The 22,337-nt window shown below is 39.1% G+C and overlaps 2 protein-coding genes across 2 annotated transcripts; one reads left to right on the top strand and one right to left on the bottom strand.

The window, feature by feature from the left end:
- Positions 1–1,199: 1,199 nt before the first annotated feature.
- Positions 1,200–22,261, bottom strand: LOC145496511 (sushi, von Willebrand factor type A, EGF and pentraxin domain-containing protein 1-like). The gene is made up of 9 exons (XM_081476205.1): positions 21,969–22,261; positions 20,932–21,126; positions 18,456–18,641; positions 15,382–15,585; positions 14,097–14,351; positions 11,756–12,001; positions 10,880–11,089; positions 2,243–2,443; positions 1,200–1,561 (listed from the first exon to the last, which is right to left on the bottom strand). Exons 1-9 carry the CDS (start codon positions 22,072–22,074, stop codon positions 1,557–1,559), a joined length of 1,608 nt encoding a protein of 535 aa, XP_081332331.1. The 5' UTR covers positions 22,075–22,261; the 3' UTR covers positions 1,200–1,556.
- Positions 3,121–4,380, top strand: LOC145496512 (uncharacterized). The gene has a single exon (XM_081476206.1). It carries the CDS (start codon positions 3,209–3,211, stop codon positions 4,313–4,315), a length of 1,107 nt encoding a protein of 368 aa, XP_081332332.1. The 5' UTR covers positions 3,121–3,208; the 3' UTR covers positions 4,316–4,380.
- Positions 22,262–22,337: the final 76 nt, after the last annotated feature.

Raw genomic sequence — 22,337 nt, 5'->3', positions numbered from 1 at the left:
CAGGTTGCGTCAGAACTAGATCAATGGGAATTTCCCGTTGCTGGAAGAACGGGTAATTTTGAACGAATTTAACATATGCATGGCGGACAGTCGTATTTTTTAGCGTCTCTCCCCATTCTCCCTCGCCGTTTTTACACTCGCTCCAGACCTTTCGTTCGAATATTGACCGTCTCTCGCGTTCGCAAAAAATACGACTGTTTTTGCAGTCTAGGTTAGAGTAGTCGCACTGTAATCGGCTCATTACGATCTGAATCAAGATTTTTCTGATGTCAGTGCCGTTAAAAAAAGTCTAGATTCTGAAAAGCGTGTCTGAGCGTCTCTCTAAAATCAACATCTCTAACCGCCGTCACTTCTACGTTTTAAGCCTGTCATTTGTTGTCGAAACGCGCCCCATCAAATCTAACCTGAGCTGTGACACTAACCTACACGATTCAATGTAACCGCTGTAATTAACAATACATAGGAGAGACTGAAGGACGTTTTTGAAGACCGATTAATGAACACCGTCGTACTAATTCTAAACTACTTCAGCCGAAGAACATTTTTTCTCCTCTCTTCACCACACTGCTAACGACACGCAATTAATCCCAATCGAAAACTGAGATTTTTTCAAACCGAGGCTCAATCTGTAAGGCCAGAGAAGCGTTGATCCTGATTTTCTTAAAATCCGCGAAGAAACATATTAGTTGATCTCCCATTATAATGTTATTTCAAGCTACAGACCTCGTCGGCTTTTGGTGTGTAAATTAAGTTGTTAACGCTAATTAAATTGTATTTAAATGAAAAAAGCGGAGACGTTTGTTTCAAATCAAGGTCGGTAGCTGAGCACAGAAATGTAAAATTGCTGGCCTATTACTGATCTGCATGGTAATTACTGAGCCTTTTTACCTTAATCAGATCCTAAATTTCGCACAATTCCATCTATAGGAAAGTCATACTATGAACTGCGAATTTCAAACTAGTAGTGGGATCAAGGTGATGCCATTGTAGTTGAAATGATTTCCTGACAGAAATAAAATACATAAAGGTTGTTGTTGCAGATAATGTCCAGTCGGGAGTTAATACTAGTACTTGTAACAGGCACTGGAAAAATTCAGCGTTGTCTTTACAACTCCATGTTCACTCCATACAAAACAAAATCATCCTTGCAACGATGAAAAGATTTACAGCAGTACTTCATTTTGCTAACAGAGGACAAACGCAACTCGGTAATGGCCTACTGAGTTTCAAAATTTTCAAGAGTTAGCCAAAAACGTATGAATTCCTTCATTGAGCCAAATTTTGCTCGTTAGAGGCTAAGAATGGTCAATTGAACAGAATTATGGAGACAAAAAGAAGTTTTGGAGAAAATTTTTACTTTTGTTTAACCAGTGTCTGGCGCAGGACCCCATATTGAAAAATATTGCCTGAGTCCCTCCTACGGTTTTTCATTGAACAAAACATACACTGGGACATATGACACACATCACATATCACACCCAAGCGTTAACTTTATTAAAGCATTTTTCAACGCGTAAAACACCAAATTTTAGTTTCCTCGAGTCTTCCTTGTGACTTCAAACTGCAAAAAAAGCAAAAGAAATACGTGATCACACAAAGAAAAACACATTAATAAAATTCTAATCACTTCAATTTATCCCCACTTCGTATTCCTTGCTCTATGAATATGTGTCGCTCTAAAGAGACGCGAGAGTAGGGTTAGGCAGATCATGAAAAGGTAAGAAAACGAGATGCTTTGTGTTAATGACCCGGTGGTGGTACTACCTATAATGGCTTATAAGTCGCGGCTCCGCGCGAAAGGAGTACCTTTTTGAGGTTTCAGGTATGTCAAAGGGTAGGGATGTCACAAGTTCAGGTATATGAAAGGGTAGGGAAATCTGTCATGAAGTTATTTCAAATAGCCTTTAATTAAAATATTTCGAAAAGTCTCGCCTTACTTCTGTATTATTTCATTTATAAGGCACTACATGAAAATGAAAACTTTCGATTCTTACCTAGCGATTTATTCATAATACGGGCCACTTTGGAAGTCTGTTAAAGGGGTATCTTTTTTTTCAATTAAAGGTTTATGAAAGGGATAGCTTTCCTTTCAAAATGGTATACAAAAGGGAAAGCGATTGGACATCGGGGTGGAGCCTCTCCGTACATTACATTGTAGAGTACTCCTCCGGTTGAAGTCCGTGGTAAAACACCTGCGCTTAAGTTCTCTATTTTAAGACACAGTAGAGCAAGGTATAATCACCTATTGCACCTGGAGAGACCGTAAAAGCATCCTTGTTGCATGTTTGGTGCGGGCAAAAGATGGGAGGAACCATGTTAGACGTTAGCAACGCGTTGAACTGAGACTTTATAATTTCTTGAACGCTGGGATCATGCGCGTCACCACTGTAGTAATGCCACTGTTGAAGACCATACATTTTCAACCAAGAATGACTGGCACTGCCTGCAATAAAATTCAAAAATGACCCAAATAAATTGGTTTATGTAGCAAAACTTATTTGAACTGTGCAAGCGGCAAGGAAATGAAACAAATGCAAGGTTATTAAAAAGTTTTACATTTTGACGAGTGTGTGAGCAGCGCAATAAAGGGCCAGAACATTTCCTTCGTAACAAAAAGCGCTAGCTGGGAGAAAGTGCTTATAAGTATATCGTTATCACTAGTTCGTTTCATAAAAAGGTCTATCAACATATTACAAAAAGGTCTATCAACATATCACATAATTAATCTAGCTCATGGCGGAAAGACGCTCTCGATGTGGCTCCGGGAAACTGCTTATTGCCGCTCTGGCACTTTGTTTATACGCTATCACATATCGTAAGAATGAAGTTAGAGCTGACTCCCAAATTATTGGGCTATTTTCAATCTTCTACTCAAAACATTTCTGCAGTGCTCGTCTACAACTACACGGTCGTTTTGTACGCGCAAATGGGACCAGTTCATTCCAGTTTGATCGAATCACTTTATGTGGCGACGTTCACCCTCAACCAGGACCAGCAGTTAAATTCAAATATCCATGTAAAGAGTGTCAGAGGAATGTTCGTTCAAATCAGAATGCTATCTTATGTGCTAATTGAGAAACCTGGTCGCATACAAAATGTCTCGAATTTACCAACACACAATTCAAACACTACTTGGACAATCCGCGTATCGACTGGATTTGTAACTGGTGTTGCCTGCCATTTTGCAACCACTCTGATCTAGGATTTAATGCTGAATCCAATATATCAAATGATTTCGAAATATCCGCAGGATCACGAAGGAGAATATGCAAATATCTTGCCAACCGATGGACAAAGGCCACACAACAAAGCCTGCTGTAATGAAAACAATAGCTCTATTATTGACCAGAAAAAAGAGAATTCGAGCAACGCCCGCCTAATGCATCTGAAAATAAAGAGCATCCAAAGCAAATTCGAAGATCTGACTATTCTGAACAGATCTCTGAAAGCAGAAATATTGGTGATATCGGAGACTAAAATCGACCGATCCTATCCAGACAGTCAATTCAAATTGCAAGGTTACAATATGTTCCGCAAGGACATAGCGAAAGGAACAGGTGGCCTACTTGTCTATATATCAACAACAATTCCATCAAGAAAGCTCACTCTGCCGACAGCCTACAAAACATTACAAGCTATAGCAGTTGATGTTAAAATAGGCAGGCAAGATATTTTGGTACTGTCAATTTACAGACCGCCTAATAGCTCCAAGAAAGAAAATAAAATCTGCGGAAACTACCTACAAAGAGTCGAGAGCGAATTAAACAGCATCTGTCAATGGGCGTGTTTCAAAAAGAAACCTGTTATTGTTGTTGGTGATTTAAATCTAGACAGACTACGGTTAGATCGTAGCGAGGGGAAAATCCTGAGGGACCTAGAAGAAGTCAATGACCTACACTGCCTTATAAATGAACCAACAAGGGTCACAGCAAACTCGCAGACACTCATTGATGTAATGTTTACAAATAACCCTAATCTCTTCAGGAACTGCGGCGTATACAACCCCGAGATCAGTGATCACACTATGATTTATGGCGAAATGACAGAAAAGGTTAAAAAACCGACAACCAAGACTCTAGTCCACCGACAAACTAAAACTACTGACTTTGACAACTTTAACAAGGATCTACTTGATGCTCCATGGCATGTTGGTGAAATCTTTGATGATTCAGATGATGCTTATGACTATAGAGCGTTTTCACATGACGTCACAAATTTCGCGGGAAATTTGAGTCTCCATGTTGGTGTTCCATATTTTTCAAGATGGCGGCAAATCCCCTTAGCGATTATGCGAACAACTTCGATCCCCACGTGAAGAAACGTTACTATGAAAAGATTTCTTGCGTTGGTATCGATCCCATTTTAATTCCAGACAAAACGTATGATCCAGACTGTTTGCCACGGGTCGAATCCATGGATTTGCTATCCTTTTTAGTGCTTGGGACAAGCTACTACAGCAAGGATCAATTTAAAGCTTTTCAGAGTTTGCGAGCGTATAATCAGCTCGTTTCAGAGTTTGTGGGCTGCGTGAAAGGGCACAAAATAGGAAACAACTACATTGTTCTCGGAAAAGTCAGGCATTCACAGAGAATGAACGATCCGTGTGATACATTTTGGATTATAACCGAGGAAAATGGTACTGTTCTTTTCGCACACTGCGTTGGATGTAGGGCAGGACAAGGAGAGTGCTGCTCGCATATTGCGAGCGTCCTCTTCTACATTGAAGCATGGAATCGTGTGAACGAAAAGCTGTCATGTACACGGGTGAAATGTAGCTGTTTGATGCCAACGGCCGTCAAAAAAGTTCCCTACGCACCCGTTTCAGTGCCGTAAAGTTCCCCTATTGTTTGAAGGATACAGACCTCAAAGATTACCCTGAGAAGTCCAACTCATGTTTGAAGTCAGAAAATGGAGCTACAAGTCTTAAAAGAGAACATGCATGCTATTATCAATCACAACAGCAAATATTCACTACTGGATATAATTACTGTGACTTTGTTGTTTGTAGTTTTAATGAACAAATTGCTTTTTTCTGTGAAAGAATTCCCCCAGATATCTGTCATTGGAATTCTGTTGTTCCCAAACTAAATCACGTTTGGAGATATTGTGTTCTACCAGAAATCCTTGGAAGGTGGTATACCAAGAAAAGAAATGTGTCTCAGCCATCATCTGGTCTCAGTTCTGTCTGCTTTTGCAGGATGAATACTACTGATGCTGTTGTAACATGCAGCAACCAAGCATGTCCCATTTCTTCTTTTCACTTGACCTGCTTGAAAGTCCAAAAAGTACCCAACAAGTGGTTTTGTCCTCTGTGCCAAAAAACTGCTGGAGCCAGGAGTAAGAAATCAAAAGGCAAACAAACAAAAGAAAATTTGGATGAAGCTCTTGAACAGGACTGCATATGTGTGTGCAAAAAGAAGCCATTGCCTTCAGATGAAGTCCTTAAATGTCATAACCCAATGTGTGAAAACGAACAGTTTTTTCATTTGGCTTGCTTAAACTTCAAAAGGATGCCAAACAACGCCCTTACAACATGGGAATGTATGGGTTGTAAGTCTGGGGGCAAAGTCATGCTAAATACCAAAGAAGCTAAAGAAGCAAAGGACTCTTTACACAGGGTTTGTACCCTTTTTCAGAAACAAATTTTCAGGACTTTTCCAGGACTCAGATCGATTTTTCCAGAACTCTAAAATTCACGTTAACCCTTTCACTCCCATTATCGTAATGTTAATTCTCCGTACTGTCTGCCATACATTTCATGTTCTTTTTACTTGAGTTTAACAGATTTCAAGAACTTTCCAGGACCAGTAGCCCTTTTCCAGGGCTTTCCAGTCCTGGAAAATGCCACAATAAAATTCCAGGACTTTCCAGGTTTTCCGTACGAACCCTGTTTACATGCATGCAAGTCAGGTGATGATGATGTCATTATAACTGGAATTTCAACAGGCCTTACTGAAAAGTCAGCATCCCTAGCAAAGCTCAATGAACAAAATAACAAACTGATTTTGTCCCCCCACGGCTGGCTTGATTGTGATATCATTGATGCAGTGCATGTATGTCTTAGAAAAATTAACCCTGGAGTTGAGGGTCTGCAGAGACCAACTTTGGGTCCCTGCAGAAACTTTAATCAGGTCAATGGTGAATTTATTCAGATTTTACACACCGGGGAACAACACTGGGTGTGTGTAGCATCGGTGGGGTGTGGAGATGGCACAGTGAATTTATATGACAGTCTTTACCGTAACATCATTTATAGTGAAGTAGAAGATCAGGTAATTAATCTTGTTGGACAGGCAAATTTTACTGGCATTCAAGTTGTTCCTGTTCAGCAACAGCTAAATGGCAGTGACTGCGGGCTATTTGCTGCTGCCTTTGCAACCTGCCTAGCCTATGGCATACCTCCCCAAACTGTGCAGTTTGATATCTGCAAAATGAGAGCACATCTGTATCACTCCCTAAAGAATGGTCTATTGCAAATGTTTACTAAATTTGAATGACTTAATATATGAAACTCCTTTTAGAAACAAAGTCAAACACTTTGTCTAGATTGTCTCAAACACTTCTTCTTACATGTATTTATCTTGGAATGAACAGAAAGATGTAATCAACTGTGGATCTTCTCAAGTTGTTTCAATTACAAAAACATAGTGCTGACAATGGCTCTGTTGATGAACTACTATGATTATTCTATGCTAAGAATTAGGGGTTGACTTGAAAACGAAATTTATATTTTTATCTTTGTAGGAACAATTGAGTTCCATTGAGCACTTGGATACATCTGTAGTCCCTTCCCGTAGATAACCTACATAAAGGCCTTAATATTATTATAACTAGCATGTAATTCCTTCCGGCAACATTACTATTAGAATGCCCAAGACACAAAGTAGGGAACCAATCTACATTAAAACGATACCAGTCTTTAGCAGGTTCTCCTGACACGAAATGCTTGCTGTAAACCCGGTCATTTTCTAAAATAGAGTCGGTTAAGTCCTCTCTGCTGATCGCAGAAATCCAACTTCTTCTTCGCTCCGAAGTCAACTCTTCCATGTACTCTCCTTGGTTGACAACAACACCTGGAACACGAAAAAAACTTACTTTCTCAACGGTGGGCCGTATCTTGCCCGGTTTATTGCCACATCCGACAATGAGGCAAAGGACCGTGATGACAAAAATTAAATTTCTTCGCTAAGAACGCTAGAATGTCGTACAGAATGTCTCAGGTGTTGGTTAGCACGAGTAGCACGCATTCTGCGATGGAACACCAATATGGCGGATGAAGTCGGTTGTCATGACGATATGCAAATTTCATCACGTGAGTGAAAACGCTCTATTGGGGAAATCTTTTTGATAGTATTGCAAATGGACATGCTCCCATGAGAAAGAAACGGGTTCGTGAAAGAGATGTATGTTTCATGTCTAAAGAATGGAAAGCGGCTATTAGAAACAAGAGGAAATATGCCATTTAATTTGCAAAAGACCGCACACCAGAAAACTTTGAACTTAAAAAGAGACATCGAAAAATTGCTACTCGTGAACGAAGGAAAGCTCTTACTGCATACTGGTACAAAAAGTCTGAAGAAATGAAGTCCAAACCACATGACTTTTTCGATACATTTCGACCTTTCCTGACCAACAAAACAAAAGATGCTAATCCAATATTCCTTAAAAACAAACATGAGGATGGAATTATTGAAGATCAAAGGCAAGTTGCCGAGACTCTCGCCAACTATTTCTCTACTATTCCATCTGATATCGGTGGCAGCCATGTGATCAGTTTAAATGAAAATGACTTTAACAACGACAGCAGTGTTCAAATGATCGAAACCAACTATAGTAATTCTTCATTTCAATTCAAACATATAAATACAAAAGACGTACAAGATTTGTTTGAAAACCTCAATCCTAGAAAATCTTGTAGTGACACTGGACTAATGCCAAAATTAATGAAGAAAGTTGCAGAGGGCATTGCACCATCAGTAACGAATCTTTACAACAGATGTATTGAAATTAGTAACTGGCCGGCTATATGGAAAAGGGGAGAACTCACTCCTATTTTCAAGAAAGGGGACAAGCATGATGTGGAACATTATCGACCTATCACGACGCTTTCGATTATTGACAAGATTTTCGAATCACTGCTTAGCAAACAAATAACCCATTATTTTGGCCCTACCCTATCTCTAAGATTGACAGCATACAGAAAGAATCACAGTTGTGCAACCACACTAGTAAGATTCACAGAGGACTGGAAACACGCTATCGACAGAAAAGAATTAGTGACCATTCTATCTGCAGACATGAGTAAGGCTTTTGACTCTCTATGTCACAACTTAGTCATCAAGAAGCTCAAAGCATATGGGTTTACTAGTCAATCATTGGATCTAATTCGATCGTTTCTGAATGACAGATACAGTCGTGTAAAACTTGGCACCATTAGAAGTGACTGGTCTAAAATGTCACGAGGTTGTCCTCGGGAATCGTCATTTGATCTATTATCATGGAACTTATTCCGGAATGACATGACCTTGTTGGTTAAAGACACAAACCTTTTCATGTATGCTGACGACCATCAGCTATATGTAACAGGACTACAACATCGCATCTTCCAGGCTACAATATCAAGGAAAGTTAGCCATGTCAAGGTACAGAGATAACTTTCTACTCGCCAACACAGAGAACTTTCAATGTCTTACTATTAATCCAAGAAACATTGAACCAGATAAACAGACTGAAGTCCTGCAGATTGAAGATCAGATCATTACCAACACTTCGCAAATCAAATTACTTGGAGTTTAAATTGATGACAAGCTTAATTTTACCAGCCATATCAGTGACATTTGCATAAAAGCAAGTCAAAACGTTGGTGTCCTATTGAGAATGCGCAATTTGATACCATGCAAAGTAAAATTGATAATCTACAAATCATCCATCCTACCTCACTTAACATATTGCCATCTGGTATGGCATAACTGCTGATCTTCTGACAGCAGAAAAATAGAGCGGATTCAAGAACGCGCACTTAGAGCAGTATTTAAGTCCCATTCAGAATCATACGAAACCCTTCTGGTTTGTGCAGAGCTACCTTCACTACTAAATCGAAGACTACGAGATATCGCTATATTAATGTACAAAGTAAAATATGGCCTCGTACCAAGTATTGTTGACGAACTGTTTAAGTAGAAACGCGCTAGTTATTCATTAAGAAACAGTGATTTTGATATTCCTACTTTTAACACTATTAACTATGGAAAACATTCTATTAGATATCAAGGACCTCATATATGGTCGATACTAGATAATAAATTGAAAGGCTCCTCGAATATTGAATCTTTTAAAAAGAATAGTAGGAAAAAGACCTAACGTCACTCTTAAACTACAACAATAGCTGCTGTAACCTTTGCAATTCTTAGAAACTACCTGTTATATACCTATTGTTTTGTTGCACAATTTATACATGCTACATATTTTAACTGTATATACATTTTTATTATTATTCCTGATTTGTAAATAATTTTAATTTTTTTTTCTTGTGTCCCCAATTAGTTGTGAAAACTAAATACATTGACACATTAATAAAGCTTTTACTTACTTACTTACTTACTTACTTACTAACTTACTTACTTAACATCACCATCATCATCGTCATTATCATCATCAAGCTTTTATGCAACTTTATATTTGATCTCTAAGTAGCATAAGTACTCGTATTATATAGAAAGTAGTGTAAGTAAGTAATAGTAATTGAACCGAGTGGAGTACAATTCAGGGAGTAATCGCGCGAGGTCGATTTGAAATATTTAATTACGAGCGCGAATACTGCCTGAATTGTACGACACGAGGTCCAATTACTAATTAATCGTATCTATAACAAATTTCGGAATAAAAAATGTCTTTTGAGAACTTTTTTTGAGCGAAAACGTATGTAGCGCGTTTCATAAGTTTTGAAAACTGTAGGAAGCGTTGCAAAGAAAGCCATTAAAGCGCGAGCAATTGACGTGCGAATCCCATGGGTGTCCAATTACAAAAAGTTCAAATTGGATACCTGTAATTGGACACCCAAATGATCGCGCGCCTATTGCGTGGCAAACAGACGCGCAGAAAACCAATCACGATCAAGAATTTCGTTGTAGATACGATTAGTATCGTAAGTAGAATAAGTAATCGTATTGTGTTGTAGAGCAAGTTATGCAAATTGTAGTATTCTAAGGGAAGTGGTCAAAACTATATCACATGCTAGGGACCCACTTTTTGGAGGGAGGGCTATATAAGAGGCCATGGGTCTCCTTAGGGAGGTGGAGGGCTACTTTAGAGGCCATGGGTCTCCTGAGGGAGTGGGGGGCTACTTAAGAGGCCATGGATCTCCTAACGGAGGTGGGGGCTAGGTAAGAGGCCACGTGTCTCCTGACAGAGGTGGGGGGAGGAGGGAGTCTGGACTCTATCCTATTGTATATTGCAAGCTCTATTGCGATTGATATTCATTCGCCTTCATCAATTCATTCAATTCAGTCATGCTAAAAACTTACCCTAACCCTAAAATTGATCCTAATTGTCTTCTATGGGCATTTAGAAGGGACAGGGTTTCATTGGAGCAATAAGGTTCTACATGTTAGACTAAAACTTTCTTTGTCAGAATGAGTGACTGAATATTATTATCCTGAGTGAATATTACTTTTGTTATTAATTATTTTATCATTAATTATTTTACAATGCAATGCAAATTTTATTGTTAACTCCCCATGGGGGCTTTTCCCCCCGGGCCCCTCCCCTAGATCGGTTGTAAATTGTGCAAGTAGCCGTACCAGTGTTGTAAGTAGTGTGAATGACGATTAAAATGTTAAAAAAAAAAACAATTTATCTTTGATCGATCTGCTTATCTTACCAGAGCAGTTAGGCCAGGGAGCGTTCTGCACTTGAACGCTTGGAAATGCCCAATAGTTCCATTTTCCTCCCGAGCATAAGTATACCAAAGGCGGGTTGAACTCAAAGTCTGCGCCATTCTTACAAAACGCCGAACAAACGGGATGACCAGTGGCAGTATCGCATACCAGGGCTCCATTCCGGGGAGGGGGAAACATTGTGCACGTTTTGACTAGTAAATAAATCAATGAAAGCACACTGTTAGATTACTTTAGTTCGTCGGTTCTGGCCCATCCTTTAGCGCCCCTGTAAATCGACATACAAGTAGACGACTTATGTGATGACCATGACATGCACCTTTTTAAAATACTAAACTAGGGTGGTGAATGCTAAATACGAGACTTTGTGAGAAGGCGAAATTGGTGTAAATGCGACCGTGAGACGTCCAGACTCTAAGAAGCTCTAGTTCAGATGTCATTTGTAAAACGAAACAAAAACATTGGTTCTTCAAAACTTTCTTAGTAGTGCAAAAACTAGAGACTCCGAGACAGCTTTATGGAAAATCGAGAATGCGAGACGCACATACCCACCAAAAAACAAGTCTACGAGAACCTTGAAATTCGACGAAAATTTTGCGAGACCCACGGTTTTTGAAGGACCATTCATTCCCCCCTGGATGGGATACTAGTCAATCGCAGGTTACTCTCCAGCTTTCTGTCAGGTTAACCCACTACTCATCTATACCCCAAGCGTCTTGCCCAAAAGCAGGAGGCAATAATCCCGGTCAGGTTTCGAGCCCGGGCCGCTCGATCCGAACTGAGTCCAACGTACAAAATATTAGGGAACCGCAGCTCGGTGGTAGGGGCCGGAAGTAAGTCATAACTTTAATGCAACATACCTGTCAAAATTACTTTAAATGAGCAATTGTTGTTGACGTTATTATCGTGATCGCGAACTGTGTACTGAACAAGGGTTGTACTCGGAACATCAAACAGGGCACCACTCTGTCTGTTTGATTCGATAATGAGGAGTTCACCCGAGTTGTCGGAGCAAATCGGCCTTTTCCAGGAAACTCTCAATCGTGAAGTCGTTACTTCTTGAACTATGTCCGCTGGACAGAAGCTGCATGATGGCGGCTCAGTGTCTGATGAGGAAATAAAACACAACAGGGATCACTTAAATAAAACAGTTGGAGCGATCTGCGTCCATGACTAAAATTTAAAAAAGGAGTTTGAAACAGATCTAAAAATAGTTAAAACTGAATTTTCCACCGCCTTGTGCGATCCTTCTTCAGAGAAATGTACTCCGCAAGAGCCACAGAATGCAAATATGTAGCCAAGACGTCATTGTTAGACTGCGAGCAGTCTCTCTCTTCCTCGAAAATCCTTGGGGTACAACGCAAATCAAGAAAGCGTGCGAGCATGACTGTGAACCTGACGTACGAGCGGCGAGCGGCGACGTCGCGAGTCGCTAGTAGCGCGGGCGTCGGAAGACGAGCGAAAAGAGAGACTGCAATGGTTTTATACAACATTTTGGATGCTACTTTGATAAGTTGCATCAATGACACCTCCACCCTGTTTTGAATATGATACTCCAGTGTCTAATTTTTCACGCGAATCTATCGAAGCTATATCCTGTAAGATGTGATGAATGGTTCGACAGATTGCAGCTAAAACCAGGCCTATGACCTCCTCCAAAACTGTGAAGGCTGCTTTTGAATTGCTCAGGGCAGTTAAGAGAGGGTAAGAGGTGAGAGAGTTAATCCCCTTATAGACCTTATTCTAAGTTAAGGTAATCCCTCAAAAGGTTTTTCTACTGTATGGCATTTAGTCCTTCCGCGGTTACCGTGTGGCACAAAATTTTTGCCCGGGGTTTAATTCTGTGAATCGGCGATATTTTGCATTTTGTGGGAACTAATTTTTTGCAATTGTGAAAGACAGTTAGGCATTGTTTTCAGGAAGTCGCGTTCAATTGGAGGTACAATATAGAGTGTTTTCACTTACATAGCCAGCAGCCTTGCAAATCTATTGAAACAAAAGGAAGTGTTTACATGAGATGATAGAGTTCAATTCCCACAAGATTGGTTTGGCACACCAACATGGCTGCCGTTTCATTGTTTTGGAACACCAATATGGCTGTAGTGACGTCATGTGAAAACGCTCTATATACATTTTTAGATAAAACTAAATGCAATCGACAAATGAAACAACATCAAGATATGTAAAACAGTGGTAAACAGTGTTAACATGGCCATCACACTGACATCTTGCCCTAGTGTGGCTGAGTGCTCAGGCAACGGATCAGCAAATTAAAAACTAGGGTATCACTGATGCATATCCCTCGAGGTTTGCTTCTGAATGAAAGAGATCTTTTTAAATACATGGCACCGAGACTTCTTCATGTGATATTTGTATAATTTCGCCAGTGGAGTAAATTTTTGCGGAGAAAATTTAATTTGTGGATTGTGGAAAAAAAAACTCGAAATTTAGAACCCGCAAAAATGAAGTGTCATATAGATATTGCCCCGCGCAGAGGTATTTATGTTTTCCTGCTGTCCACGCGAGTAAAATTCGCGTCACAGGATTGGCTATTCAGTTCTAGATCCATCGTGGATGATATCTGAAGCTTAAGAATAATAATCCTATATAAGGCCAATATTGGGGACGAATTCTCTTAAGCTTGGCTCACCTGACACTAACATAAGACATAAGAAGAAAGAAAGACATAAGAACGTTATGTCGTTATGAACATCCTAACATATAACGACAAAATAGCAACATAATGACCTGAACGTAACGTCATGAGGATAAAAACTGATCTCGTTGCGTCGATGTTCACATTACCAAGGCGATTAAGGCGATAACGTCGTTATACAAGTGAATACGTGAAAGATCATATATTTGAACTGCGGAGAAAGATATGCAGATATCATTCACAACTGCTTACGTTCTGTGTAAAACTGCGATGATCAATCATGTCTTCATTATGACGTTATGTTGTTATGTCGCTAGCGTGAAAATTAAACCAGTATTGTATTGTATTACATTGCATTGCATTGCATTGCACTACACTGTACTTTACTGTACTGTATTGCATTGTATTGTATTGTATTGTATTGTATTGTATTGTATTGTATTGTATTGTATTGTATTGTATTGCATTTTATTGTATTGTAGACCTCACCCTTTACCCTCTCAAGATCTTGGTGTAGATTAATATTAATCGTGTCAATTAATTACCTCTGACTTTAACAAAAAAGGAGCATACTGCGTTGTTCCCTGCGTCATCAGTTGCATTTACTCTAATAACAGTATCACCAATAGGAAGCTCTTGTCCGGACTCGTGACTTGATCGTACCCGGATCACAGCATTTGGATCCACTTCAACTGAATTGTCAGTTACTTGAATGCTCCATAACACGTTTGCTGTGGCCTTTCCCTTTGGAGTGGTTGTTTGTATATCATGCGGGCAAGTCATCTTTGGAGGGTCAAAATCTACACGACGATTGGTTTATAAAGAGAATATGATATTCGTTTCAGTGGTTTGTATCTCACGTAACCGTTTTCCTCAGTGACATACATTCTATACTTGATATGAAGAAATGTAAAAACAATTTATCATTCTATTTAAACAAATATATTGTTATACTTTTTAATCAAGCGCGAGGGGCGTTCTGGGAGAATAATAGGGCTAAGGTCTTGGCAGCACGGACTGAGCTCAGCGAGGTCCGTACAAAAAATGTTCCTGGCCGATATTCTCCCGGTAAGGTCCGGAGTAAGCTTGGTTAATAAGAGATCTTTTACACGACCGAACATGATTAGAAAAAATGCTAAGGTCACGGACTGGAAAAACATCTCGAGCTTTTAAGGTATCATTCTGATTGTGAGCCAAACGGGCGTATACTCACTTCTTATGTTAAACAAAACAGAACGGAAAGATTGTGGGCAGAAAAAGAAAAGTAATCTTTTGCATGAAAGCAAGTTCTTTCAGAAACGTAAGCCATAAAGCTACCAGGAAATCTTCAGGAGTAGTCGTGCGGGACCTTTTGGAACAGTGGCGCCCGATCCAAAACTCAGAGAATACCTGACCGGCAATGAAGCAATTTGATTGGCTGATTTTAATTATTGGCCCTTAAATTAGGTTAGTGGTGTAATAAATAGACGCTTGTCAGGAAAAGAAGAGAAAAGGCTTCAATACGGTCCCTAAAAGATCTCTTAAGCTATCGTCCAATGTCTGTGTTGTGCTTCAAGTATCGTTGTGCAAATTGGCCGTGAATGAATTGCAACACAAATACTATATCCCGATTGACTTACCCACTTTTAATCTATTCATTAGTGATAAACATTTAGCTGCAGTAAGTTAGTCGAGCTAGGAGTGTCCACTTACAGCCATTGAGATTCTAACTAAACTCACCCGAAAAAAAAAAAAAATTTTGGAAGATAGCCTTGAGGTCAAGTGTCGCAACACAAAGGTTGTGTAAATGTCCTTGTAGTAATCTCTCTCAATATGAAATGAGGAACCTACCCTGACATGTCGGAATGCTTTCGCTCCATGTCTCATTAAGCAGACAAACTAAAGTGCGCCTTGATGGGGGATTGCCTTGTAAATTATATCCTGAAGGACAGCGGACGTGACAGTACGAGGACGCGGGCACCGGTCCAGTAGCACAAAAAGCAGGTCTTACTGCTACACCGGCTTGGACTATCTGAAGTTTGGGACAGGAAATTTCTGCAAGTGACAAATATTGTTGTTTAAAATAAGTCCGTGGACTGTGTGGCATAGTCTGGATAGTTTAAAAATTATATATTGAAAATAAAAATTATGTCAAAAAGTGAAATCATTAAGAGACGTTTCGACCTTCGGCCTTCGTCCTTCGTCACTGATAAGTAATAATTTCTGAACGTATTTCGTTGTTGTTGCTCATTTTGATATGTTGAATATGCGCATTAACTGTAGAGCCCTATTTCAAAACAACTTATTTTTTTCTCAAGCGGACAGAATCAAAACAAAAAGAAATGCTCCCAGAGCATTTCGGTTTACACAGAGTTTTTAGAGGTTATTCACGCATGAGGAGCTTTACCCTCTAAAAAAATTCTGTCCAGGAGGTCTTTTAATCTTGTACACGACTTATCATCGCATGCCAGGAAATGTAACATGAAACAGGACCCGATACATGCTTTTATTTGTCACGCAGTTTTGCCTTTGCAAACATGCTGGAAGCCAGTGATGCGTTTGTCGCATCTTTGATACGGTACTTTCCTTGCTAAACCGCCAGAATAGCTCACTGTGGGGCTTAAAAGAGATAGGTATAATTTTATGACATTTTTCTGTGTGGAAACATTGCCAACACCGTCGCGTCAAGGAAACCGGTTTGTACCAAAATAATTATGACAATTATGGCGAAAGCCGCTTGTAGAAATTTACTGTGGTAACATATGTATGAATGCCGAACAAGATTGAAATTAGTAATTACTAGATCATTAGTCTTAATTTTGGCATAGCGAAATAGGGATACATGGCGCACGGCACTTTCGATTGAGGAACATGACTTCGACTATATTCTATGTTTTTGTTTGAGCCACATTCTTATGTTAGCATGGTGTCAAGATATCGCAATTTACCTTCCAATATTTTTCTAGTTATATAGCCAGTATAGACGAGTGCGAATCCTTAAAGCCAGGTCTTGGAATAAATGACGTTTTCTTGGGTTAAGACAACGAGGCATGCATTTGGTGTTTTTGTCTCTCGATGATCACTGTTCATGTCGGACTAAATTATTTTTGGCGGGAAATTTCCGCACGGCATTGCCATCAATCCTCCGATCCACAATGCCATGGAACAAGGAAAAGACTGTAGTGGTAAGTTGCACTGAAATTATTAAATATGCTGATATCAGATCTGAGAGCTCTCATATTTGTGTACGTATCTAGCCTAAACCAGAGAAGAGAGTTCTGTAAAGAACGGTTGTCATATGTCGCAATGAAGCGAATTATCTGATTCACTTTGCGCTAAATACATGCTTAACTCGGCTTAACTTGTTCTGTCTTGCTTGGGTAGTCAGTTCTTTATTGAGCTGTTGTTATCTGTCGAGCAGAATATTAACCTGCCGCGCTAGCTCATTCTGTCTTGCTTGGGTAGTCAGTTCTTATTGAGCTGTTGTTATCTGTCGAGCAGAATATTAACCTCGCGCGCCAGCTTATTCTGTCTTACTTGGGTAGTCAGTTCTTATTGAGCTGTTGTTATCTGTCGAGCAGAATATTAACATCGCGCGCTAGCTTATTCTGTCTTACTTGGGTAGTCAGTTCTAGCTTATTGAGCTGTTGTTATCTATCGGGCAGAATATTAACCTCGCGCTTTAGCTAATTCCATCTTACTTGGGTAGTCACTTCTTGATTGAACTGTTATTATCTGTCGAGCAGAATAATAATGCTAACCTTTTCTGCTTTATTTATTTTACCTGCTTGCACCCTAGCATTTCTTGCCTTCTTTGAGAGGTCCGTATTTTGAGTTGTTTCTATATTTTGAGAAAGGAATCATCTTCGTGCTTAACATAATATCTGCCTCTTTTTTTCTTTCTCCATGGGGAAGCTGGTCTGTTAGCGGTATTTGTTCCGCAAACACGAAAGTTTGGAATCTTACCTCAGTCTTATATGTTAACTTGAGATTTCAGGACATTTCATAAATACTACGGCCAGTTCATGAAACGTGACAGTATACAAAGCTGCGGACCGCATGAGAAAAATAATGCCGCTGGATGGGCTTTGTAACTAAATTAGTGTCATTATGTGTTACCGCAAATGTGACAAATAACACCTCGATCGCACAAAACTTGCGAACTTCGATCTTCAGTTACAATTAATAATAAGCCATGGGTGGATTCAACACACCCATGGCTTATTATTAACCTAATTTGCATAGATTTTTTTCGTGGCCAAAGCTCATCATGATAAGTCGTTATTGCAGTGACGTTACTATATATTACCATTCCATGGAGAACACAGCCAATCAGAGTACGGGAAAGCCGTTGTATACTCGTCGGTATTATGCCCAACCTTCAACCAACCATTGAGCAACGTTTGGCTTTTGGAGCAACTATTTGCGGTCTTAGCATCCTCGAGGAAGTTTTGCCTTTCTGAACAACTTTTAAGCAAAATATACGTTTAGAGCGCATATCAAGCCAAAAAAGTCAACAATTTTATGTGGATTTCTTGAATGTTTATCACGATCAACCTTTTGAAGTTTGAACACATAACCTGTCACTTGACCACAATTCGTAGGCCTATTGTTTTGTTCCGTTAGTTTTAAGAGTATCCTAAATTAAATTTCGACCATATTTGCGAGCAACTCTTTATAGCTAAGTTTCTATTTTTCTTGACCGATATTAAGCAGTTGTTGTGGAGAACGATAAATAAAGCTTTTAATTAACGTTTTTATAAAAAAAAAATCAAGAAATTTAGGTGGCAACTTTTCAAATTTAGGTAGCAACTTTTTGGATTTTGGTACTTTGTTAGCCACTTTTTGTCGTTCCATTGAGCAACTTTCCAGCATTTTACGAACACAATCGGGACAGGCCTATATATTTTTACGTGTATACATACGTTCACAGATTGTAAGGCTTCCAGACCAGGATTTATCGAGTTGACAAACTCGCTCCTTGGAACCCTTCAAACGGTATCCGGTCCGACATGTAAAGGTACAACGAGTGGTGTACCCAAGCGACGGAAGATTACATTCTCCGGAAGGAGGATCTGCATTCGCTACAACCAAAAAAGGGCAACGAATTTCTAGAAATTGAAATAAAATATCAACACGTTATGATAACCTTGAAACAAGACTTCCGGCTTGGTTTCAACCGAAGTTTTCAATCATTATGTTCTATCGTTATTTATAATAAAGTTTCCATATAACGCACGCTCTGATTGGCTGAAACAGCGTGCTTTATCAGAGAACAGAGCACTGGTTGATGACGGTGAGTTGGCTTCCAAATTTTTGCTTCGGAATTTTGACAAATTTTACCCAAATTAAACATCCCCTGTGACTCAGACAAACGCAGTGGAAGTGAGCTATTTTTCTGCAGTAAATATGGCTCACAGAGACCATTGTTAGCAACAGTAGTGTTAAAAGTGTACTAAAATAACAAGTTTTGCTAGATTCCCGCCGACAAAACATGTACAGCTGTAGCGAAGTAAACAAATTCTCAACCTAAACAGTGCTTCGATAAAGAAATTATATTTATTACGAAGGCCGAAATTATACTGAGAAGTAAAACAACGACAGAAAACAACCATTGAACTGTCCCTGTTTATGATGAGAAGCTTTATTTTTGTAAATTTACAATTGAAAATGCTCAATTGCTCAAACAACACTTACATGCAGTCTAGTAACGCTCGTTCTCAGGTCATCTCAGCGAAGTAAACCGACGAGTAGTCAATGCAAAACTTGCTCTGATATTCTCTTCTGTGCTCGGAGTAGAACCAGTGGGAGCCGTTAAGTCTTTCTAACTTTTACGCTAGATCGGGCAATCTTGTTGCATGCGGCTACAAGCCGTAAATAACTGTAGCTCCTTTCAAATTCAACTCGGTTTTTTGAGCTCCGCGTTTCGTAATTTCCACTGGAAAAGCGCACGTTTTCATGGGCCACAATACGGTCGGATTCCTCTGGACTATAAACGGTTACCTGTCTTCAGATCCGTATTTAAAAATTAACTTAAAAGCGAACTTTGAAGGCATCGTTCTTCTCTCGAAAGCCGCTCAAACTACTCGAAACTGAAAGTTTAGCTGAAGTGCTGTTTGTGATTGACAGCTGTCGCTTCGTTAGCCAATCAGATTATTTGAACAATTCTATCAAGGATTGTGATTGGCTTATTTTAGCGTGCTTTATCAGAGAACAGTGCACGGCTGACGCCACTTTTGCTCGTTTGGAAAATAAAGTTTGGTTTGAAAATTCAGCCGAATGCGTGGGGAAATTATCTGATTCTTTATCATAAAACAAATAAAGAAGCCTCGACCATGCTCTGTTCTGTTGTAAAGCACTTAGGAAGCGGTAGAGTACTCAAGAAGTAGGGAAAAACACTCGACTACGTCTCGTGTTTTCCCCTACACTTCTTTCGTGCTCTACCGCTTCCTGCGTGCTTTACAACAGAACAGAGCACAGTCGAGGCTTCTTTATTTGTTAAGCATTTAGCACTACACAGTCAAAGGTTTCCTAGCGGCGTTTTCTGACTAGTAAATTTCTTGGATTCTAGAGAGGATTTCACTTGAGTGTCGACAGTAATTCAATCGTGCTTGATTTGGGTTTGTTTTACTGCGCTACGCGATTGGCTCAAAAATCGCGCACCACTCTGTGATCCGATCAGAACTAAACATGGAATTAACCCTCAATTCAATTTTAATTTAAACTCTCACAAACATTAATTTTACAGAGATGTCAGAGAAAAATTGAATGCATATAAATATATGCAAATTACATATAGAAGATGATAAATAGCATTAATGGAATAATTTACAATCGTGATTAAAAAATAGTGTTCAAGAGGGAAAGAAAACGAGATAAAGAAAGACAAATAGTTTTAATACAAGGTTAATTGTGTGGAATTTGGGACACCTAAATAGTTTATGGAACTAATCGAGTAGGTGCCCCAAAGTAACTAAGTTTTGCAGAAGGAATACAGTGTTAAATGAACAATTTAGGTTAAAAGTATTTCTTCAAGACCTAACTACAAAAAAAATAATTACATTTCAACTTAAGAATTAGTAATAACTGTCAATAATTGTTGTTTTATGGTTTTACGAAATCTAGAAAATGGAGTAATTTGCTTGATAGTAATTGGTAGTGAGTTCCAGAGGTTGGTACCCTGACGCGCTCGAGCCTGCCTTTCTCGTCAGCTACATGTATTTGCCTGGCGTTTTTGATTGATTCAATGGCTTGTCTACGTCCTTTCTTTTCGGGTAAAGTGATAACGTTGGTTTTGGCTTCTCTACAACTGAGCCAGTTCAAAACCGCTCAATAAATTGGGAAAGTGACAAGCTGTTAGATAATAAGCTAGGACGTAAGAGCTGTTTAATACTCACTGACCTACGCATACCAGCGGAATCCCTGACCATTCCATGTATTCGTGCTCTGAATGAACAATGCACTGTCGTTCTGTACTACCAAGCGGTTCATATCCTTTATTGCATTGCAGTATACAAACCGATAAATAATGCGTGGAGCACTGACCACCCTTGATGACGGCATGAGAAGGAGCGTGGAGGGGTTCACAATGTCGTACTAAGAACAAAGAATAAAGCCAAATTGGATCTAGTTGGCCTGTATTTGACTTTTAGGCTTGCCTTGAGCTTTCTTTTCTTAAAAGTAACAGATATTCTTAGTAAAAACAAAGCTCAATTCATGCTCCCACAGTGCTAAGAACAGGGTTCCTGTGTATGGCATAGGGTTCATTACTCACTATATACAACTTGTTAGTGAGTAGCTTAGCCAATGAGAGAACGGCATTCGAGATAGAACGATAATATATTTATAACAAAACTGTGGATAGAAATGTGTATATGAATTCCGTTTCGTAGATAGCCAGAGTATTCTAAAACCCATTTACAGCTAGTTATTGAAATGCTTCCAGGTCAGTGAGCGGCCAGAATTTTTTGGGCAGGGAGTACAAGAGGCCGCGTATCCGTAGAAGTCTTTATAGGTGCTAACCGGACATACTACAACGAAAAAACAGACAAAGTTAACAGAAACCTTGTATAAAAAATGTAGTTACTGGATATCTTTAGTTTACTGTGAAATATGGGGGAATAGTTTACGAGCAGTAAGTATTAATTGATATAAGATGCACTTGAATTCAAAATTTAAACTTAAATTTTGTTTGTTTTTTTTTTTTTCTGAATCGTCTGATTTTTATTCTATGAAAGCGATAAATACAAGTTTTAAGTAACTTTTTAGCAGAAAGATTTATTTAATAACCGGCCATACATTGAGATACAGGAGAAGCTCCCAGTTCGTAATAATAGAGAGAATATGTTTCTGCGAACCAATGCAATTGCAGTGTTAATTAAAATAGGGTAAAAGCGCAAAAAAAAACTAAAAACATATACGATAATCTCACAACTTACTGTGGCATGGCGAACCGTGATACCCTACGGGGCAGCTGTGGGAAACTGAAAGAAGAATTGAGAAAAGGAAAGAATACGCTGTCACCTCCGCAATTTTGTACGTCATTTCTTATCGTTTGTCTGGATCAATTGCAAGGTAACATTTCTCGACAAAGCTGAGAAAATCTGATTTTTCTCATTTCCTCTGGAAATATAATTAGTTACAAATAACAACAGGTGCGAAAACAATTTTTTCAAAGCGCAAATTTGAAGTAGAAAGCTGGCAAAATAACTGTGTCAAGTTTGTCAAATGTTTGTCCAAACAGCTGTGAGAAAAAATTTAACCGTAATCTCTTTAATTTAACTAATGAACATTATTTTTAATCATAG

This window comes from Orbicella franksi, chromosome 9 (genome assembly GCF_964199315.1).
Source record: "Orbicella franksi chromosome 9, jaOrbFran1.1, whole genome shotgun sequence".
Taxonomy (NCBI): domain Eukaryota; kingdom Metazoa; phylum Cnidaria; class Anthozoa; order Scleractinia; family Merulinidae; genus Orbicella; species Orbicella franksi.
The sequence above is the reverse complement of the archived record's forward strand: the minus strand, read 5'-3'. Positions and strand labels throughout refer to the sequence as shown.